The sequence below is a fragment of the Phocoena phocoena genome, chromosome 7 (assembly GCF_963924675.1).
Source record: "Phocoena phocoena chromosome 7, mPhoPho1.1, whole genome shotgun sequence".
NCBI lineage: Eukaryota > Metazoa > Chordata > Mammalia > Artiodactyla > Phocoenidae > Phocoena > Phocoena phocoena.
Window position 1 is genome coordinate 71238124 of NC_089225.1, and position 23272 is coordinate 71261395.

At 38.3% G+C, this 23272-nt stretch overlaps 1 protein-coding gene across 1 annotated transcript in view; it reads right to left on the minus strand.

Moving 5' to 3' along the window:
• HIBCH (3-hydroxyisobutyryl-CoA hydrolase) overlaps positions 1-21420 on the minus strand; it is an 80164-nt gene extending 58744 nt beyond the window's left edge. Inside the window, exons 1-4 of the mRNA XM_065880608.1 lie at positions 21384-21420; positions 8112-8252; positions 7437-7521; positions 3659-3739 (exon numbers count right to left, since the gene is read on the minus strand). Coding sequence (XP_065736680.1) covers positions 3659-3739; positions 7437-7521; positions 8112-8249 — 304 coding nt within the window. The 5' untranslated portion in view covers positions 8250-8252; positions 21384-21420. The remainder of the gene's footprint in view (positions 1-3658; positions 3740-7436; positions 7522-8111; positions 8253-21383) is intronic.
• Between the last annotated feature and the right edge of the window lie 1852 nt (positions 21421-23272).

Below are 23272 nucleotides of genomic sequence, written 5' to 3' on the forward strand. Positions count from 1 at the left end.
GGCCCGTGAGCCATGGCCGCTGGGCCTGCGCGTCCGGAGCCTGTGCTCCGCAACGGGAGAGGCCACAGCAGTGAGAGGCCCGCGTACCTCAAAAAAAAAAAAAGAGGCCCGCGTACCGCAAAAAAAAAAAAAAAAAAAAAAAAAAAAAAAAGTACAGTTTTGATCCATCTAGCAATTCTATAAATATTCCCAATCTGCCAAATGAGCCACTGAAGTACAATTCTAATTTAACATTCACAAGGACTTCCACAGCCCTCAATTTTTAACTATAATTCCCTAGAAACAATGGAAACAAATATCTCTATTGATTGGAGTGGACATGCATACAAATATACCATTTCAGCTACAGATACATATATTTTAGATATGAAATATCAGAAGCTAATTGATGCAGGAACACAAGGCCAGAATCTGTCAAATTCCTTAACGACTAAAATATGTCATTACAATATAGAGATTATATCTGGAAGGCTTTCTCTCTGTATATTAGCATTTACCAAACTCTTCTCAAACTGCTTAGAGGTTTTCGCCCCTCTCCTTTTATTTAGTATAGAACTGCACTGTCTAATATAGTAGCCAATAGCCAAATGTAGTTATTTAGATTATAATTAATTACCATTAAACAAAGGTAAAATTCAGTTTACTGATCACAGTGGCCCCATTTCAAGTGCTCATTAGCCATGTGTGGCTAGTAGTGATCATACTGCACAGCACAGAAACAGAATACTTTTGTCATTACAGAAAGTACTATTGGACAGCGCTGGTATGAATTTTTAGAATGAATAAAACATCCTAAGTAAAACCTGACCTGTAGAACTATAGACTCAAAAGAAATGAGAGCTCTCTATTCAATATGGCTCACTGGGTTAAATTGGGAAACAGCCTCGTCTCCCCACTCCTACCTCAAAGACATAAAAATTCTAGAGAAAAAATTTTTTGTCAATGTATATCCAAGTTCAAAGCCAAACAAGGGAAATCCACAGGTGCCAGAAACAAATAAACTCAGAGCTAATAGCTGTGTGGAAGCTACAGCCAAAGATTATGAGTGAGTGTGTGTGTATCTGTTCTGAGTCAGGAATAACATGAACCACACATAACATGCTATGAGTTAATACCTGCATAAAGCCTCACGGTAGGAAGAGCTATATGACTTGTAAAACATAGCTAGAAAAACTCTATCTGCTGATCCTAAAACTCAGTAAGCTCCTACCCATGAGAGGAAGAGAAAAAGTCAGAAAAGTGGATGCTTAAGCACTGGACCACTACAACTGAACAAACAAAAGAAAATACCCCTAACAAATTTGGAACAGAAGTAACATCTGTAACTTGGTAAAAAGTGTCTATAAAATGATTATATACTAGAGAATGAAATTTTAAAAGCTTTCCCATGGACATCAGAAATAAGACAACACCACAATCATTCAGCATTATAATAGAGGTCCTAGCCAAAATATAACAAGAAAAGTCATAAGTATACAGACTGGAAAGAGATGAAAAAAATTACGTGTAGATGGTAGAATTACCAATGTAGAAAAGCCAAGAGAACCTACAGAAACATCATTAGAACTGATAATAAATTTCAGCAGGGTTGCTGGATGTAAGAACAAAATACTAAAATCAAAAGCATTTCTACATGCTAGAAATAGTCAATTAGAAAATGTAATAAGAAAAATTACTATTAAATGTAGTAACAAAAAAAATAAGCTGTCTAAAAATAACACTTAAAAAATCTTTTTTTTTCTTTATGGAGAAAATTATAAAACATTATGAAAGGACATGAAAGTCAATCTGATGAAAATGTTCTAAAACAGATTAATGGCGATGACTGCATAAGCTTATTAAATATCAAAATAATTTTAAAATTCATTTGAATTTTTAAAAACCAAAAAAAAAAATTCATTTGAAAAATCCAAAGTCCAAGAGTAGCCAAGAAAATCTTGAAAGAAAACAAGGGTAACTTGTCCTATCAGAGACAGACATATCTTAAAGCTATAATAATTTTGACACTGTAGTTTTACCATATGTACAGACAAATAGGCCAATGAACAAAGTTGCCCAGAAACAGACCCGGTCACATATAAGAACTTGATATATGATGGAAGTATCATTAAAACCAGTGAGGAAAACAAGGACTATTCAATCAAAGGCATTACAACTTCTGGCTTTCTAGCTGAAAAGTAAAAGTTAGATGATGTCACATGCAAAAAAATTCCAAGCACTTTAAAGACTTAGAGTATAAAGAAACAAACTATTAAAAGAAAATATAAAAGAACATCTTAAAAACCTCCATGTTATTAAGCGTTTTTAAAATGCAAATAGCAGAAATCATAAAGGAAAAGAATACATTTCATCTCAAACAAAAACTTGTATATACCAAAAGATAAAGTAGCAGACTGAGAAGTGTATTTATAATATATATGATCTACAAAAGTGAAGAATCAGAATACATAAAGACCTATAAAATCAGTAAGAAAAAGACAATCCAAAAGAAAGATAAACAAAGGATGAAACTGAAAAGAAAATATAAATGATTAACATAAACACCTTCTACTTTACCTGCGTCCAATGAAGTACAAATTAAAACCACAATAAGATATAAAGCATGCAAAGTTTAAAAACAAAAAATGATAGAAAGGACATGTAAAAAATAAAGTCTTATACTTTAGAGAAGAATTTGGAAACACACTGAAGATACATAAACTCTATGATCCATCCATTCGACTTCTATTATTTCTATAAATTTTTGCACATGGGCACTAAGGGTGTACATATAAGGGTGTAACAATCTGTATTAGTAAAAAGCTGAAATAATCTAAAATAACCACTAATATAGAACAGATTAATATGGGGTAATTGAATAATATAAGAACAGTTACATTCCATGTTATCAAAAACTTATGGAATGGTATACACAGTAAGAAAGTACTTATGCAAATTTCAAAAACATAAAGTAATACTACTTTTGTTCATAAATATGTAGTAAAAATATAAAGTACAGTCTAACTGGATGTGCTAAAAACTAATGACAATCGTTGCTTCTGAGGAGGGATACTGGTTGCTTCTGAAGAGAAAGAAATGGCACTGAAGCAAGCAATGAAGTAGACTGAACAATAATTTTAAAACTCATAGTATTCTATTTAATTTAAATAAATTTCAAAACATCAAGCAAAAATAAAATATAGTGGTCTATTCATTCTGGGCTGGTGGGTACACAAGTATTTATTATATTATTCCCTGTAATTTAACATTTGAAACACATGCTTGATAAATGTAACTACTGTGTCACTTCCAATGAAATCTGGAATGATGACTATAAAGAAATTTCATCCCAGAGTTCCTCAAGAATTCAGAAATGACACTTCATTTTATAGAGAAAACTGGCACCCAAGTTTTTTGTTTTCCAAGAAAGCCAACCATATGATCAGAATCCATGTTTCCATATTGATTATATGGCAAATAGTAGTTAAGTATACCCTATTTAATAATCAAGTATGAATTGTTCTGGAATGAGCAGTCAGACTACTTTAATCAAGTTTATTCCTGGCACAAAGTATATAAAAGATTAAACAAGAGTGTCTGTTGATTACATTTTAACAATTCGTACTGTGCAGCTTATGTCTTGATTCCATTTTCAAAGCTCTCAGCAGAGCACACATACCAATAGCATTGTTCAGCATATATTCTTCTCTGAAGAAATCTTGAGCTATCTTCTGATTTGCCTTTCTAGCTTCTGAGATCACTACAATAAAAAAAGAAAAAAGAAGGATTACAAATCACAAAAAGTGTTTTCCAGTCAATACAGTCAAATAGAAAAATTTTAAATAATGTGATAGCAAGTACCAGGGGGAAAGTCTAGAATGGTTTGTTAAGGTTCTGAAGTCACCTATGCCACGGACATACTATAGTTAGCCCCAAATCCATAGTCCAATGTCAAAACTTCAATGCAAAAATTCTTATTCAGAACTTCTTACAAAGTGTTATAATTAAATTATAAGTTATATATTGGTACAAAATACATTTTATTTTGACTATTTTCTGTAGCACCTAAATGAATGTTTGCTGGATACATGTTTCCTTTGGTAATATATCTTAACACAAAGTACATTATACATATACACGCAAAGAAATATATGCACATGTGCATGCACACACACACAGAGTTCTATATACTCCATCTAGTTAAATACTTCTGCCACATTCATTTCACCATGGAGCATTTGCTGAGCATCTACCAGGTACCACGCACTGTTTTCAGTGCTGTAGATAACAAGACAGCAATATAAGACGGCTGCCCTGGAGTTCAGACTAGTAAGACAGACTACTGAGCTACACTCCTTGTGTTATGCCCCCTCTAAGGTTGGGGTGCCGTGGGAATGTGAGCATAAGAGATGTAATTAAAAGAAGCCTTCCCAGGGACTTCCCTGGCAGTCCAGCGGTTAGGACTCCATGCTTCCACTGCAGGGGCCACAGGTTCGATCTCTGGTCAGGGAACTAAGATCCTGCATGGCACACGATGCACCCAAAAAAAAAAAAAAAATTAAAAAAAAAAAAAAGAAGGCTTCCCAGAAGAGAGAACTCTGAGCCAAATGTGAACAACAGGTAAGGATTTCCTAAAAATGAAAAGTTCTGAAAAGTGAAAAGTTCTGAGTAGAGAAAGGAGTACCTACAAAGGCACACAGGCAAGGAAGAATAAAATCAAGAAATATGTAGTTTTAAAAGACTAAAGGAGTGCTTCCCTGATGGCGCAGTGGTTGAGAGTCTGCCTGCCGATGCAGGGGACATGGGTTCGTGCCCTGGTCCGGGAAGATCCCACATGCCACATAGCGGCTGGGCCCATGAGCCATGGCCGCTGAGCCTGCGCGTCCGGAGCCTGTGCTCCGCAACGGGAGAGGCCACAACAGTGAGAGACCCGCGTACCGCAAAAAAAAAAAGACTAAAGGAGAATGGTAAAAGGTGAGGCTAAGAAGGTAAATGAGATAGTAATATCCTTATTTATTAATATCAATGGAAATATAACCTCTCAAAGATATTGCTACAGCATACAAATGCCTGTCTTAATAAGCAGGTGCTCAGTAAATATCTTAATAATAAATAACAATCAAATAGTTTCATTTCTATTGCAATTTTCTATTATCCAGAGTTCCATAGTCTAATCTACTGTACTCCTACTATAGTCAATGTCAAAACCACCATCAAACCTCTCTTCCATACACTTCAAGCTCATATGCTTTTCTTGTCTAAGTCCTATGAGAATTACCTACTAAAATACAAATTAAATATATACATTTACTTCTTTTATGGGAAAGAGTTACATAAAAATTGTTGACTATTAATAGATTTTTAGACTAACTTCAGAACTCTGATATAGCTTCCTTCAAAATGTTCCAACCAAATATTGACTTTTTTTCTTGGTTTTTAAAAAAAAAGGTTTGGGGAATTCCTGGGTGGTCCAATGGTTAGGACTCAGTGCTTTCACTGCCGTGGCCCAGGTTCAGGCCCTGGTTGGGGAACTAAGGTCCTGCAAGCCGCATGGGGTAACCAAATAAATAAATATTTTAAAAATAAAAAAAGGTTTGATATGTAGTTTTGTCATTCTGAGGCTTTCACCGATAAAACCCCTAAAACCCTCATCTATTATCTTTCATCATTTCTCCCCAGTACTAAAAGAAAAGGAGTGCAAATTGTATTGCCTGTGGAATAAATCTCTTTTATCTTAGAAATCTTCTGAGATTTCCTTCTAATCTTATTCTAACCAATCAGTTCCATATAAATTAAATGATGTTTAGTAACATCATTTAAAATTTTTTTGTCAGGGCTTCCCTGGTGGCGCAGTGGTTGGGAATCCGCCTGGCAATGCAGGGGACATGGGTTTGGGCCCTGGTCTGGGAAGATCCCACATGCCTCAGAGCAGCTAATCCATGTGCCACAACTACTGAGCCTGTGCTATAGAGCCCATGAGCCACAATTACTGGAGCCCGTGAGCCACAATTACTGAAGCCCGTGAGCCACGAGCCTGTACTCTGCAACAAGGGAAGCCACCACGATGAGGAGCCCGCGCACTGCAACGAAGAGTAGCCCCCGCTCACCACAACTAGAGAAAGCCCGTGGGCAGCACTGAAGACCCAAGACAGCCAAAAGTAAAATAAATAAATTACAAAAGAAATTTTATTTTTCAGAGTGCCCACTTACTGTCTTGGACTATGATGTTTAAAAGAAACTAAATTTCCTAGAATTGAAATCTGTTGCTTATACATGTGAACTAGAATAATTCTAGAATTTTTAACTGTATTTCCAAACAGCAATGTAAAGTTAGGCCTATATGCAAAAATAGCTCACAGTCAGAAGAAGCTGAAATCAATACATAAGGCTCTGCCCATCTGTAAACTGACAAGATCAAAAGCCCAGCTCTTGAGGAAAGATTAATTCCACGCTGAAAAACAATGTTTTAAAAATATTTAAGTAGTGGGCAAAACAAATTCAAAAAACGATTCAGTTAACAAGTCAGTCGAAGCAACTGAAAATTTTAAAGTGAAATTTTAAGACTCAGTTATTTTAAATTTAATAGATATTTGAAATGATGTCCTGAATCAAGCTTGTTTCTTCCTATTTCAAATGTAATGGTTTACATAAGATTATAAATATGGTAAATAGATCAACCTGAACATTATCATCTTAACACAATACAAAAAATATAAAAAAATAAAACAGAAAGAAAAAAACCATCCCAGGAAACTACCAATTCCATAAGAAACAAAACTCAAAATGTTTTCAGTATATATAAAATACTGACAACCAGTGGTAATAACATTTCTTCTCTCTTTTGTCTTTTGTTTTTAATAGTTAAATATGTACAGATTGACCTAAATAATTAGAAAGATAAGGAGAATTAATCTTTTTATTTATCTCAGCATGTTAATTTAAACACAAAAAATATTGATAATAGGATAAATACTACAATTAAGTGCATTCTTGCTTTGGGATCATGAACAACGGGAAAGCACAAAGTCATGGAAATATGTGAGAGCATGTCATGTTTGGAGAATGACAAGTCACTCAACATGGCCAGGTTGTCAGGCTTATGTGATAAACAATTGCTTAATAACAGCTATTCTAAAATAAACAGCAGAATCACATACCATAACTGGACATTTTGTTCAGGATGATTCAGGGAAAGAGACAAGATACCTGAAGGGCACGTATGTAGTTAAAAAAAAAAAAAAAAAGCTGCTATTCTCATTTTTCTATTAACTACAAGAGGTAAGTCTTTAAATGTTTTCTTTTTCTAAGTTAACCACACTAAAAATGTATTAACTGTTTAACAAAAAACAATTCTAGAAAGTAAAGCAAGTTACAAAGTACCACAAAAATTTGCTAATACCTTATCAGTTTTATTGGGGGAAAAAAGCATTTAGGTGAGAAGGGAAAAAAGTTTTTACCTCTGATATCACCTCCAGCACAGAAAGCCTTTCCACCAGCTCCCTTTATAATGATCAGGAAAGTTTCCGGATCTTGTTCCCACTTCTATCCAAATGTAAAAGAAGATGGTATAAGCATATCATAAATACAAACTCATTAATGATATATCCACACGCACATAAACACATGTGTATATATAGACGTATGTGGATATATACAAAGCATAAGGCATAAGCTTTATAAAACATATCCAGAAGAATGGATCCCAACTTCATTTTCTTTTCTGACATAAATTAGAGGCTATCCCAACAAAGTTGCTAGATGAGTGCATTCTGTGATCCAAGTTTGATGATGGCAACTGAAATCTTTGCCACGACAACTTTGAGACCAAGGTGAAAAAATATGGGCCTAATATATCATCAGGTTGGAAAAATAAAATAAAGAGGGGCAGAACATAAGAAGAAACTTGGAGCCTTCTGAAAGTGGAAGAGGCTGTCTTCTGAGGCAGTGAACTCCCTGTCAGTAGGGGTGCTCCAGGAAAACCACTTAGGAAAGCGCTGAGGACTCTATAAGCGATGGGGCTTGGAAGCCGATCCCAGACAGTCAAGTGATTCTATGGGAGATAATATCAGAAATATTCTCTAAGGATATACTTTCAGAAGGATCCATATGATTGCTTTAAGAAAATTACAAACCTTTAGCTGTGGATAAATCTGCCGAATCATACTAAGATTCAGTGCATTTAGGAACTTTGGTCTGTTTAGTGTTATCACTCCTGCACAACCTTTTCTTTCCAATAGGACTTCTGCTGCTGCATCTGTGTGCTTAGACATTCTCTGTGTAAACAAAGAATAACTTTAGGATAAAATTCATTAAGTTTTTGTCACAAGTCAACATCAAAACGTACATTAAATGCAAATCTTTCACACAATGTTAAGGTTAGCTAATTGAATGGATAACTCAGTACATCTGACAAAGTTTTCTAAAGTTATTTGGACTCTGTAGATAGACAATTCCAAAGCAAACTACATATACCTCTTAAATCTCTTAATTTTTATTTCTGAGTGAACTTAGTCAACTGATTTAAAATAGAACCCAGTCCATGGGACTTCCCTGGTGGCGCAGTGGTTCAGAATCCATCTGCCAATGCAGGGGACATGGGTTTGATCCCTGGTCTGGGAAGATCCCACATGCCACAGAGCAACTAAGCCCGTATGCCACAACTACTGAGCCCGTGTGCCACAACTACTGAAGCCCGGGCGTGGCTAGAACCCGTGCTCCGCTACAAGTGAAGCCACCGCAATGAGAAGCCCGCACACTGCAACAAAGAGTAGCCCTCGCTCGCCACAACTAGAGAAGGCCCTCGTGCAGCAACGAAGACCCAATGCAGCCAAAAATAAATTAATTAATTTAAAAATTTGTTTCTAAAAAAATAAAAATAAAATAGAACCCAGTCCTAGAATTTCTTGGACTATGAAATACTCTTAAATCTTTATTACTGTATACCAAGCAATATGTTAGATACTTGGAAATCAAAGATGAATAGAGAGGGCAAATAATTCTGACTACAATAGCTACCAACAACTTGGGGGAAAGAAAGGTGATATTTGAGCTAGGCCTTGATATATGCCAAGAAAAAGAGGGATGAAAATCCTGGAGAGTAACACATTCTAAAACATGAACAGCGAATATCTGGAAATGTTAAGATATTAAACATGAGTGGAATAAAGGCTGATTGAGAAAATGAGTGATAGGAAAGCAGGCAGAATAAGTAGTTTAAGGCCAGATTATAGAATGAGCTTACGAAAGCATATACTTGTGAAGAACTTGTCTATACAGTTCTTAGGGCCTCACGCACCATGGTGAGTGAGGCAAGGGGCACATTTTGGAGTGGCTTATTTTGCTCCCCTTCAATACTCAGTGGTTCTACTTCCTTGATTAAACCCTTACTCATATGAAAAGACAGATGATAGACTAAAAAGCTGTACTTTTCAGATACCTACATCATTCTAAATTTTAAAGTAAAACAGATCTCATATTATACAAACATGTTACACACAAGTATTAATAAACTTTCATCTCTCTCCATACTAACTAAATTTCTTTTTTGCTTGAACCAAGTCAGATTTGCCAGCCCCCCCCAAAAAAAACAAAAAAAGTTTCATGACTGTTTCCACCGAACAACTTCACATAAATTATCACCTAATATCAGAGACAATCCTTTAAAATTCTATTATTTGGTTTCAGCTCAGAGATGTTGAGAGCTGAAAAGATGCGTCTCCTGACCTTGTAACAAGAAAAAAAGGTGAACAGACTGAAAATTAATGGCTTTGGTGAACTCAGGCAGAGACAGGAGGTCACAGGGCAAACAGCCCCGTAATAAAATCTGGAGAGACAGGTGCCTTCAGGGAGATGCAAGACCAGTGTATTTGCTTAGCTCAGGCAGAAGCCCTAAGGAAGATTAACTAGAATTTTTAATGACTTGCTAGAGGTCAAGTGTGGGCAAGTGTGATAGTGTGGAGCTCCTGGGGGTGGCGGGTGTCACAGTCATGGGGGGAGCTCCCATTCTTGCTGGCTTTTCCTCCTGGAACCCAAGCAGGTTCTCCCAAGGAAGACTGGAGAAAGCTCCCCCGTGTGGTGCTGGCTGGGGGAGGGAAACAGCAGGCACAACTAAATCCTTTCCCCTCATCTTCCACACAGAGCAAAAGGCTAAATCTTCATGGGAGAGAGAGCCTTCAAAGCTGGTAGCATAGGGTCCTGGTGGAGGCCCAACACAGTGGGGAAATGGGATGGAGGCCTATAAAATAAGACCCTTAATCCCAAGGGAGAAGCACTTCAAAACCATAGCCTACTGACCTTAGTGTTTACCAATCACAGCTGGAGAAAAGGAACAGGGGACAAAGGAAAAGGGGGGAAAAAAGGCAGCCCACCCCCAGAGAAAGGACAGGAACACTTATGAGGGCCACACCCCTGGACTCTGGTTCACAGTGCCTTCCAAACATTAAGGATTAATGGGATACAACACCAAAAGCATGATCCACAAAAGAAAACACTGATTAACCGAATTTCATCATATTTAAAACTTCTGCTCTGCAAAAGATAAAGTGAACGAAAAGACAAACCAGAAATTAGAAGAAAATACTTGCCTATCACATATCTGATAAAGAATCTGCATACAAAATATACAGCTGACCCTTGAACAACACAGATTTGAACTGTGCAGGTCCATTTACACTCAAATGTTTTTCAATCGTAAATACTATAGTACTACATGATCCCCAGCTGGTTAAATCCACAGGTGCAGAGAAGGAACCTCAGTTGTAGAAGGCTGATTGTAAAATTATACTCGGATTTTTCGACTCCACAGAGAATCAGTGACCCTAACCCCCACCTTGCTCAAGGGTCAACTGTATAATAAACTCTTAAAACTCAATAAGAAAACAAACAACCCAATATTAAAATGGGCAAAAAAAAAAACTGAAGAGCTTCAAGGGAAATATAGGGATGGCAAAAAAGACACATGAAATGCTCAACATCATTTCTCATTAGGAAAATGCAATTTAAAACCACAATGAGCTACCACTACATACATATTAAAATGGCTAAAATCCAAAAACAGACAATAACATGTTGCCAAGGATGCAGAACAACAGGAACACTCATTTTTTGTTGGTGGAACTGCAAAGTGGTACAGCCACTACAGAAGATAATTTGGCAAACTTGTATAAAGTTACACATGGACTTACCATAAAACCCAGCTATCATACCCTTAGATATTTACCCAAGTGAATTAAAAACTTATGTTCACACAAAAACCTGTACACAAACAGGTGTAGCAGTTTTATTCTTACTCACTAAAACCTGAAGGCAACCAAGATGCTCTTCAACAGGGAAATGAATAAACTGTGGTATATCCAAACAATGGAATACTATTCAGTGATAAGGACTACGTTATCAGTTCACGCAACAACATAGGTGAATCTTAAATGCGTTTTGCCAAGTGAAAGAATGCAGACACAAAAGCCTATATATTGTATGATTCCATTCATATGATGTTCTATAGAAAACAAAACTATAGGGGCATAACAAAGGTCAGTGTTGGGGAGCGGGAGAAGTGACTGCCTACAGAGGGGAAGGACAGCAGAAGTTTTAGGGGGATGGGGCTGTTCTGCATGGACTTTGGGTAATGAATGCATGATTTATGCATCTGTCAAAACCCAAAGAAATGTACAGAGAGTGAACCTGAATGTACACAAATTATATATATATTTTAAAAATCACCCAGTGTCAGGGGATTCCAACATGGAATGCAGACTGTGGCAAATAAATGCAACCAAACCACACACGTATGACAAGCACACTGAAGTGAAATCGTGAGGATGGTGGCAGGAAAGCTGACCTAAGTAACTTTAGAAAACAGTCATTTGATTGCAAGCTGTAAGGAAATATACAAAAAAACCTGTATGTCAACCAATGCTCTAGTTAGTAAATTTGTTCAAAAGAGGTTAAGCAAGTAATGTGGACTTCCCTGGTGGTCCAGTGGTTAAGAATCCGCCTGCCAATGCAGGGGACACAGGTTTGAGCCCTGGTCTGGGAAGATCCCACATGCCGCGGAGCAACTAAGTTTGTGCGCCACAACTACTGACCCTGTGCTTTAGAGCCCACAAGCCACAGCTACTGATGCCCGCATGCCACAACTACTGAAGCCCGTGCACCCTAGAGCCCACGCACTGCAACTACTGAGCCCACGCTCCGCAACTACTTAAGCCCATGCCCTCTAGGGCCCGCGTGCCACAACTACTGAGCCCGTGTGCTGCAACTACTGAGCCCGTGTGCTGCAACTACCGAGCCCGTGTGCTGCAACTACCAAAGCCCGTGCACCTAGAACCCTGTGCTCCACAACGAGAAGCCACCACAATGAGAAGCCCGTGCACCGCGACAAAGAGTAGCCCCCACTCGCCGCAACTAGAGAAAGCCCACACGCAGCAATGAAGACCCAACACGGCCAAAAATAAATAATTTTTTTTTAAAAAGGTACATACTGTATTTAAAAAATTTAAAAAAAAAACAACTAATGGACGGTGGTCAGTGAGAACCAGGCTTTCACTGGTGAGGAGGAGAATTAGAGACAAGCAAGAATGGAAGGCTAGAATGAAGCCTGCCCTATGGTACTGGATTAAAGTCAGAGACAGCAGTATGAACATGTTTTCTTAATATATATTAAGAGGATATATATTAATATAACAGAGGATAAACACAGAAACACTTATCACTATTTATGTATACATGGGACAGTAAACAGTATACAGCATATGTATTCTACTACAGATATATACATTACTCTAGTTCTATCCCCAAGAGAAAACCGTGACACCCCAGTAGCAAGGGGCATTCCCAGACTCAGATCTTGATTTCTAAATGCAATTTTCCAATAAAGGCAACCAGAGCTCCTTGGAGAAATAGCTGATTCCAGAGCCAGAGAACATCTTCCAGTAACAGAAAGTAGTGAGGTGTTTTTAAAATATTGAAAATTAAAAGGAAAAGGTCATATCAAAGGAACACAAGAAGCCAAAATGAAGGAATTCCTAATGGCCAAAGTTGAAACAATGTGAGTAACAGAATAAATAATGTGCTGTTCGATTATAACCCAAAGAATAAAATAAATATCCACGAGTCCACACTGATATATATAACTGAATAAATCAATGGGGGAGATGAGATGATCTTACCCACAAAAGAATTCAAAATAATTTATGTAGAAATCCCCCTTCCAGGAGGTAAAGCTTAGCCCCCTCACCGTCTGACTGTGGGCTGAACTTACTGACATGCTTCCAAAGAACAGAGTAGAAAAGGGAAAAATGGTAACTTTAGAGAGGAGAAACCCAACAAACACCACCTTAACCACGTGATAAAGGTCAGCATCACCAGCTGTGTCATGAGGATGTCATGTACTCCCTAAGGCATATGTCAAAACCCACAGATACTCCCTGATACGTAATGAGAAGGGGCTTTTCCTTTGTGATATTCTCTCCAGAAACCTTTTAACTACAGGCTAGTCATCAAAAAAAAAAGAAAAAAGAAAAAACAGAACAACAACAACAAAAAACAGACACAAGCCCAGATTAGAGGCTATTCTACAGGCTACTTGGCCAGTGTTCCTCCAAACTGCCAACGTCATGAAAAATAAGGAAAGACTGATAAACTGTCAGAGACCAGAAGAAACTAAGAAGACATGACAAAGAAATGCCATGTGGTATCCTGGACTGGATTTTGGAACAGAAAATTGATGGAAAAACTGGTGAAATCCAAAAAGTATAAAGTTAATACTAATATAGCAATGTTCTTAATTTTGACAAATGTAACATGATAACTGTATTTCTTTGCTAGGGCTACCATAACAAAGTACCACAAACTACGTTTAGGCTTAAACAGAAAGTTATTGTCTCAGTTCTGGAGACTAGAAGTCTGAGATCAAGGTGTCAGCAGGACCACACTCTCTCTGAAGGCGCTAGGGGAGGGTTCTGTTCCAGGCCTCTCTCCTAGCTTCTGATAATTCCTTGGCTTGTTGCAGCATAACTCCAATATTCACACGGCATTCTCCGTGTATATATGTCTCCAAATTTTCCCTTTATATAAGGATAAATTATATTGAATTACCCAAGTAATTTCTACTTCAGTACGACCTCATCTTAACTAATTACATCTGCAATGAGCTGACTGTCTGTAGGGAGAAACGATCTACCATGGGTCCTGAGGCTTCCCTGCACTTTACTGCTGTGTATTTCATGGATCCAAAGGCCTGAAGGCTCTTCACCTGGGTCATTTTTCAGGACTGTATTTGCTGCGAGAAACTTTGAAGAAAATGTAGTCTCCCTCCGGGACAGAGAGCAAGCTTGCCTACAGTGTGTTACAAACCGGCAGGTTCCCCAAATTCAGTACTGCTGTCCTGTAATGCAACCCACTGCATATGAACGCGTTCATTTGGACCTTCTGTCACCCCTGTGGGACTTGGGGAGCAAGGGAACCAATACAAACCTGAAGCTCAATGCTGCTAATTGGGTAACTAATAACGACGTCCTTTGTCTCTAATTCAAGAGTTGCATATCTGTTGCCAGCATCCATGGAAAAGTAACAAGCTAACTACTAACTTGTTATTGGGGTAAAATCCTATCCCAGACCCAACGTTGTCTAGCCAGACCGAAAGCCCCCCACTTGCCCCATTCCGATCATAGCCCTCACCCTCCCTTCAAAAGTAACAACTGTCTTGGTTTTTATGATAAACACAAAGTGTACATCCATAAACATCATCTATCCATTTTTTTTAAATGGATATATCTTTCAAGTCTTTTAAAATCTAAAGGTTCTGCCTCCATTCCTTTCTTTTCTTCACAATTCGTTGAAAAAAAACAGGCCTTTTAACCTATAGAATTTCCTAGTACGGATTTTGCCGATTGCACACTCATCCTACCCACTTATTTTTAACAGCTGTTCATTCTTAGATATCAATTTAATCAGTCCCCTACTGATTAGCACTGGGTCATTTACAATTTTTGCTATTATAATGGATGCAGGAATATCTTTAAGCATCGACTTTCCAGCACTTAGGTGAAGTATTTTTGCAGGACATTTACAGAGGGCCAGACTTTGAGCAAAGAATATTACATAATCGTCTGTTAAAAGCCACTAGAGGGACCACCCCGGCGGTTCAGTGGTTAAGATGCTGCGCTTCCACTGCAAGGGGTGCAGGTTCCATCCCTGGTGTGGAACTAGGATCCCTCATGCCACCCAGCATGGCCCAAAAAAAAGCCACTAGAATGGTAAAATTAATGAACAAAGGATCTTTTTTCCCCCACCTGAAAAGTTCATGGCCTTCTTAAAACCTGAAAACAACTATTGGTGCATTAATCAAAAACATTCACACAGGGCTTCCCTGGTGGCGCAGTGGTTGGGAGTCCGCCTGCCGATGCGGGGGGCACGGGTTCGTGCCCCGGTCCGGGAGGATCCCACGTGCCGTGGAGCAGCTGGGCCCGTGAGCCATGGCCGCTGGGCCTGCGCGTCCGGGGCCTGTGCTCTGCGGCGGGAGAGGCTGCAGCAGTGAGAGGCCCGCGTACCGCAAAAAAAAAAAAAAAAAAAAAAAATTCACACAAAAGATCAGAAGGGAAAAAGATGAAGTCTGCAGTATTAGTGTCATTTATGAATGTTAATTAATTCTGCAGAAAAAAATCTCTTTTCCAAAAATATCATTAACTTTTAGTTAAAACCTAGAAAAGGCTTCTATGAAGAGAAATTTCTCATATTAGGAAAGATTACAGAGACTAGAGTCAGAAATGAACTTCTCATACAACCCAAATTTGGAGGTGGGGGGTGGGATAGAAGGGGTAAGGAGAACATCCATTTAATGGATATATGTGAAGGAAACTTGCTAAAATGCATGGACACCATCAACACACAGCCCTGTGCTGAACTGAATGCATGAAGTCTGCCAAAATAATATCCCTAAGACAAAAATAACTTAGAGGACTTCCCTGGTGGTGCAGTGGTTAAGAATCCACCTGCCAATGCAGGGGACACAGGTTCGAGCCCTCATCCGGGAAGATCCCACATGCCACAGAGCAACTAAGCCCATGCACCACAACTACTGAGCCTGCCCTCTAGACTCCATGAGCCACAACTACTGAGCTCGCGAGCCACAACTACTGAAGCCCGCATGCTCTAGGGCCCGTGCTCCGCAACAGAAGCCACCGCAATGAGAAGCCCAGGCACTGCAACGAAGAGTAGCCCCCACTCACCGCAACTAGAGAAAGCCCGCGCGCAGCAACGAAGACCCAACACAGCCAAAAATAAATAAATTTTAAAAATAAATAAATAACTTAGAACATCCACTCTGCTGGAACATGGAACTATTCTGGCAAAATCCATAGTAGCAATATTTCCTAAAGTGTGCAAAGAGATGTTTACTGCATCTATGTTGAAGGAGAAAATGGCCCATGGTCAAATAAGCTTGGGAAAAACTTAAACCAATATAAAGTTTAATTCCTATAAGACTTTTCAGTCTTTAATAGGCAAATACGCAATGTAAACTTTTAAAACACAATGAGCAGCATAGTTCTCACTTGATTAAAGAACTTTTTATTTTTCATGGAACAGCTATCTCTTGGGACTTGTATTTTTCAGGTTACATTTTGGAAAACACAGTCAGAGACTTCACAAACATTGAGAGAAATGAGCCTTTCCTCTGAGGAAACTCAAGTGCATGACACATAGCAGGTATCCAAAAAATGTTTAATAAGTTGAATGAATAATCCTTCATTCTACTAATGCAGTCCTGCTGTAACACAAGCCTAAAATACGCTTCACACTGTGGATACCCAAATCCCAATCTCAAGCACATACCTTTCACTATATGTAACATTCACTGCCACTGAACTAAGTAACAACTGAAAGACATACCCAGGGAAATATCCTACCTTTTGCAGAATATGATTTATTTTGACGTCATCCATTTCCAGCCAATATTAAAGAATGCCATTAAATTTAAATTATTATAACACAAATATGACACCAAAGCACAATATAAGTATGATTCATAGAATCAAAAAACGTTTAATAAATGCTGATTACTCAAGCTTCACTCAATCCTTCCTGACTTCAAACTGAGTCAGTAAATTTCTCCATATGGAAGTGATTTATAGAGAATCTCTCAAACTGTCCTCAGCTGTGCTCTAGCTCTCACCTTCTGTGATATCAGCTACTTCCCATCTTCAATTATTACCTCTAAACAGCTGGCTCAAACCTGCATCTGTACCTTTACTTTTCCAGAGGCCCAGGCCCTTATTCCAAATGCCTGCTACAATTACAGGAGTACCTACGTGGCACCCCAAACTCAATTTGTTAAAAACCAAATTTACCAAGAAATTTCTCTCCAACAAATCTGTCTCTCCTCCTCTGTTCCCTACATTAGGTAAAGGTATTACCATTTTCTCAGTCAACCAAGCACAAAATGTTGGTGTTGGTTCCTAACTGTTCTCTTCCCATCTCTGCCAACAACTTGAAGTAGTTACCAAATACCAGAGAAACTAGTTCTAAAATGATTCTATCCATTACTTTCTACTCTCATTGCCCTAGCCATACGGCATTATTATAATTTTCCTTTTCAGCAGATTTCCAGAATTTTTGCCAGACGGTCTATCCTTCACACTGCGTTCAGAGAAATTTTGCTAAAGCCCAATTCTAATCTTGTTAATCCCATTAAAAAATGTTCCATGACTTGCCATTAATTTCAAAAACATCCAACTTTACTTGACATGGCCTTCAAGTCTCTCCACATCTGATCCTAGGTAAACTCTCCAGACCCACCATTGCACAGCACTCTTTACAATGGAGACTCAGAAAGCCGAGTGTAGCCTCTATTCTCCTATCTCACAGTTCTTGCCACAGGAATAAACATACTGCATAATAGAAAGAAAACAGATTTTGGAGTCAGATGGACTCAAACATTAGTTTTGCCACTCACTACTACTATACACCCTCAGACAAGCTAGTCTCAGAGCCTCAACTTCTGTGTTTACAAAACAGAGATAACAGAACCACATTTAGTGTTACTATATGAACTCTCACTACTTCCCATCTCTACCTATTGAAACCCTAATCATGCTTCAAGGCCCAGATCAAATAAATGACTGTGCTCCAGTAAGCTTTCACTGGTTACAAAGTCGACATCAGTCAAGTTCTTTGCATATACAAAGCAAGCACTTACTGTATGTCTGTTCAAAAGGCATAGATTATAAATTGGTTGATACTGATTCTAGATCATCTGCACATACAGAATATGAACATGATTGCTGTCATGAAATGACATGTGCAGTTTCAGTTCATGCAGTCCAACCAGTATACCTTCATACTGAAAAGAACTACTTTCTGATGGAAAAAAGTCTTCTCCATGTCCAGGTCAGAATTATATGGAAAAAATGAGCTTCTGCATATTAAATTAAACACTGTGTAAGAGTTTTAAACATTATGGAAAAAGAAAAAAAATTTTTTCTATGAATATTTTTGTTGTAAAAATATGTCCAAATCAGCCTATGAATATAAAGGAGACTTCATTAATAGGTCCTACTAGCTTGCATTAGCTTGACAAACTATCTGCAGAAATGCAGAACTTTTGCCTCCTTTCCAGGTTCAGGTCCATCTAATATATTTGAAGGGTCACAAGGAATGTCACACTACTATCACAAGTCAGTCTATCCATTTCTCATAACGCTGCCTACAGTTCTGCCATCAATGGCATATTTCCATCACTCCGCTTTGAAGTAAAAAAGGCTCTTGCTCTATCAGCTCTCTTAGAAGGGTCACAGGAGGAATTCTTGGGGTACAGCTTCTCAATCTCTGAAGCACATGTAAAAGCCAACATTGGGAGCTAGAACCATTCAGTCTTCAGGCCCTGATGAGAGTCCAGTTTACCTTTCTTTCTTCAATGTGGTTTATGCCCCAGGTCACACAGCCCCATGGAATCTGGACTGTCATGTCTTTCTATTCCACTTGTGCGCATATCTAAATATGAATCTAAATATGAACAATAACATTGTTCTAAGTTCTTTTTCCAGGAAATTCCTCAGCTCCCATGTATATCGGCTGACTAAAATAAATAAGGGTAAGATATTCCAGTTTTCATACGCCCATCTCCGTGTAGGCTGAACTGAGAAACACTATGCAATAGTTACATAGTGTTCACTCTGCCACAGGCCGTGGAGTGCAGTAGGTAGTCTATGGAGCCAGATAACCTGGATTCAAATCCCACCTCCTGTTTACCAGATGTGTGACACTGGGGCATACTACTTAGCCTCTCTGTCCCTTAAATTCTGATCCATTAAATAGGGATAAGACCATAACCCCCTTACCCAAACCCCTTGGGTCCAGATGCATTTCAGAATTCAGAAAATTTTCTAGATTTTGGAAAGGTAACACAGTACATATTACATAGTATATAAAACATCCTAAGTGGAGGCTGGTTCAGTACACTGTAACCAAATGCTTTACTACTTCTGCACCAAACCATGAGTATTAAACACTAGTTAGGATATGGACAAAAAGAGTTTCACAAGTATGTTCAGATCATATTTTGCCATCAAATGCATTTACCACAAACTAACCCCAAACCAAACACAAACTTATGATTTTGAGGTTTCAGAATTGCAGATAAAGGACCTGTAGTATCTGCTCTGTAAGACTATGAGAATCAACTGAGCTAATACTTAGAATAGCACCTGGCATAATACCATAAGTGCTGTATCTGAGTGACTTGTCCTTTTTACATGCAAGGTACTTGTCAGGCTGCATGAGAGTGTCTTTTTTTTTGACTATACAACTCTTTTATTGAAAGCACTTAACAGAAACACTGTTGAGAAACGCTGAACCAAGAAATTTCTGAATTATCGTACAATAACATGATTCTATAATGATATCCAGGCCATTGTTCTAATCCTTTAGGGACCACATTCACATCTCGGTATCAGACTTTAAGTCTACTGTGTCAGAAATTTGTCCAGGGAGTAAGAGATGCAGGTAAATGCTTATAAATTTTTAGTATTGTACACTTGAATCCTAAAATATGTAAGAAGAGACACAGAGAGACTTATGCCGTTACTGACATTATTACCATTTATGGGTAAAATACAATTTTTCTGACCATAGGAATGAAAAATTTTAGACTTTATGTTAATATTTTTCTCTGACTTTACTGAAGTTTTGAAATAAAAGTAAGTTGTTTGGCAAACTTATGGTTACCAGGGGGTAAGGGGGGAGGGACAGATTGGGAGATTGGGATTGATACATATACACCACTATATATAAACTAGATAAGTAATAAGGACCTACTTCATAGATGAGGGTGTCTTAGTCCGTTCAGGCTGCTATAACAAAAATACCACAGACTGGGTAACTTATACAACATTTAATTCTCACAATTCTGGAGGCTGGGAAGTCAAGATCAAGATGTCTGCAGAGGGTTTCCCTGACGGCACAGTGGTTGAGAGTCCGCCTGCTGATGCAGGGGACACAGGTTCGTGCCCCAGTCTGGGAAGATCCCACATACCGCGGAGCGGCTGGGCCCGTGAGCCATGGCCGCTGAGCCTGCGCATCCGGAGCCTGTGCTCCGCAATGGGAGAGGCCACTACAGTGAGAGGCCCGCGTACCACAAAAAAAAAAAAAGAAAAGAAAAAAAGACGTCTGCAGATTCAGTGTCTAGTTAAGTCCAATTTCCCAGTTCATAGATGGCTGTCTACTCACTGCATCCCCCCTCAGAAGGCAGAAAAGGTGGGGGATCTCTCTGGTGTCTCTTTTATAAAGGCACTGATCCCACTCATGAGAGCTCTGCCTTCCTGACCTAATCACCTCTTAAAGGCCCCACCTCCAAATATCAACACACTGGCAATTAGATTTCAACATATGAATTTCGGGGGGACACATTCAGTCTATAGCAAAGATATAGAAAAATGAATAAAAATCATTTCTTCCTTGCAGTGTGATAAACTAATACCATCTAAGCTTTGGAATGGTACTACTAGTACAAGAGTGGCTAACATGTATAAAATGATTATTATACTCCAAGCACTATGCTAGATTTTTTAATGAATTATTTATTATTCATAAGCACTCTAAGATGGATACTATTATCCCCATTTTTTATATATCAAAAAAGGAGGCTGAAAGAGACCAAGTAATCTGCCCAAGATTAAGTAGTGGACCCATTATTTAAACCCAGGCATTCTGACTTGAAGATCCATCCTCTTATCCATAACCTATGCCACCTCCAACAAGTTGTATGAGTCAAGTTTTGACACTATAAAATTGGAAACCAAAGTGTACCAAGATCAATGAAATCTGCCAGTATCTCTCTACTTCCCTAACAAGAACATTTTAAATTGCACCTTATAATCTAATAATGCCAGCAAAACAAAGTCCAAACTTACCAAATGCTGCAGTATGATATTAGTCCGTCTGGATGAATTAAACCTGAAACAAATGTAGAATACAATGAACACAGTAATGTGGGTAGTCATGTTTCACTGTATAAATACTACATTCCCTTTTGTTTGCTTTAGCTTCTTTGAAAAGTTATTAAAACAAAAAGTATTTTTTAAAAAAGTTTAATTCTCATGCATTGTGGTAGGAACACAAAATGGTACAGCCACTTTGAAAGAAAATTTGGCAGTTTCTTACAAAACTAAACATACGCTTCTACCATATGACCCAGCAACTGCACTCCTTGGTATTTATCCAAAGTAGTTGAAAATTTATGTCCACCTACACATGAATGTTTATGGTAGCTTTATTCATAATAGCCCAAATGTGGAAGTAACCAAGAGGTCCTTCAATAGCTGAATGGATAAACAAACTGTGGTACATCTATACAATGAAATATTACTCAGCAATAAAAAGAAACAAGCTATCTTTCCACAGAAAAAAAAAAAAAGAGGAACCTTAAATGCACACTGCTAAGCAAAAGCAGTCAATCTGAAAAGGCTATATACTGTATGCTTCCAACCACAGAACATTCTGAAAACTATGGAGGCAGGAAAAAGATCAGTGGATATCACAGGGTTAGGGGAGGGCAGAAGAAAGGAAAGAACAAGTGGAGCGCATGGGATGTTTAGGGCAGTGAAACTAGTCTGTATGGTCGTAATGGTAGAGACTTGTCATTATACATTGGTCAAAATTTTCTGCTAATTTTCTCTGTAAACCTAAAACTGCTTTTTTAAAAAAAGTTAAGGGCTTCCCTGGTGGCGCAGTGGTTAAGAATCCGCCTGCCAATGCAGGGGACATGGGTTCAAGCCCTGGTCTGGGAAGATCTCACATGCCGCAGAGCAGCTAAGCCCGTGTGCCACAAATACTGAGCCTGCACTCTAGAACCCGCGAGCCACAACTACTGAAGTCTGTGCACCTAGAGCCTGTGCTCCACAACAAGAGAAGCCACCGCAATGAGAAGCCCGCACACCACAACGAACAGTAGCCCCCGCTCGCCGCCAACTAGAGAAAGCCCACGCGCAGCAACGAAGACCCAACGCAGCCAAAAATAAAATAATTTAAAAAAATAAAAATAAAAGAAGTTAAAGAAAACTGCTAGTTTAAAAAAAGTTTGATAAGGATGCAATAGGCATTCTCAGACATTGCTGTGAGACATATAAATCAGTAATGCCTTTCCAGTAGGCACACTGGAAATACGGACCCACAATCTTTAAAATGATCATACCCTTAGACCTAGTAATTTCACAGGCATTTGTATTAAGGAAACTTCAGACACGATCAAAGTTTGATTTACAAAGATGTCTGCAACAATTATTTACATAAGGAAAAAACTGGAAACAAAGTATCTAACAATTTAGTAATATTTTTAAAACTGTCATCTATACAAAACCATTACATAGCCAAAAATATATATGTATTTAAAAATATTTAAATAATAGTTATGACATAGAAAAATAGTCATGACAGAAGTTACGAAAAGAAAACTGGCTACAAAACAAATACAATACCACTCTAAGTCTGTTATTCTAAAAGTGTTTGCTAGGCTAGGAATACAAAGCTTAAGATACAACTTAGCAAAAGTGATCGATAATAACAGAAGTAAGAATGGTGGAGGGTGGGGGAAACTGGGAAGGGGCATGAGGAAACATGAAGTGTTGGAAGTTGTCTCTATCATGATGGTTACAGGACTGTTCACATATATAAAAGTTCACTATAGACTTCAAAATATAGTACATTTAAGTACTTCGTGTATTGATACTTTCTAATTAAAGTAAAAGTAAAAGCAAAGCAACACGGGGGAGGGTAGTGACTGGAGAGGGCATAAAGAGGGCTT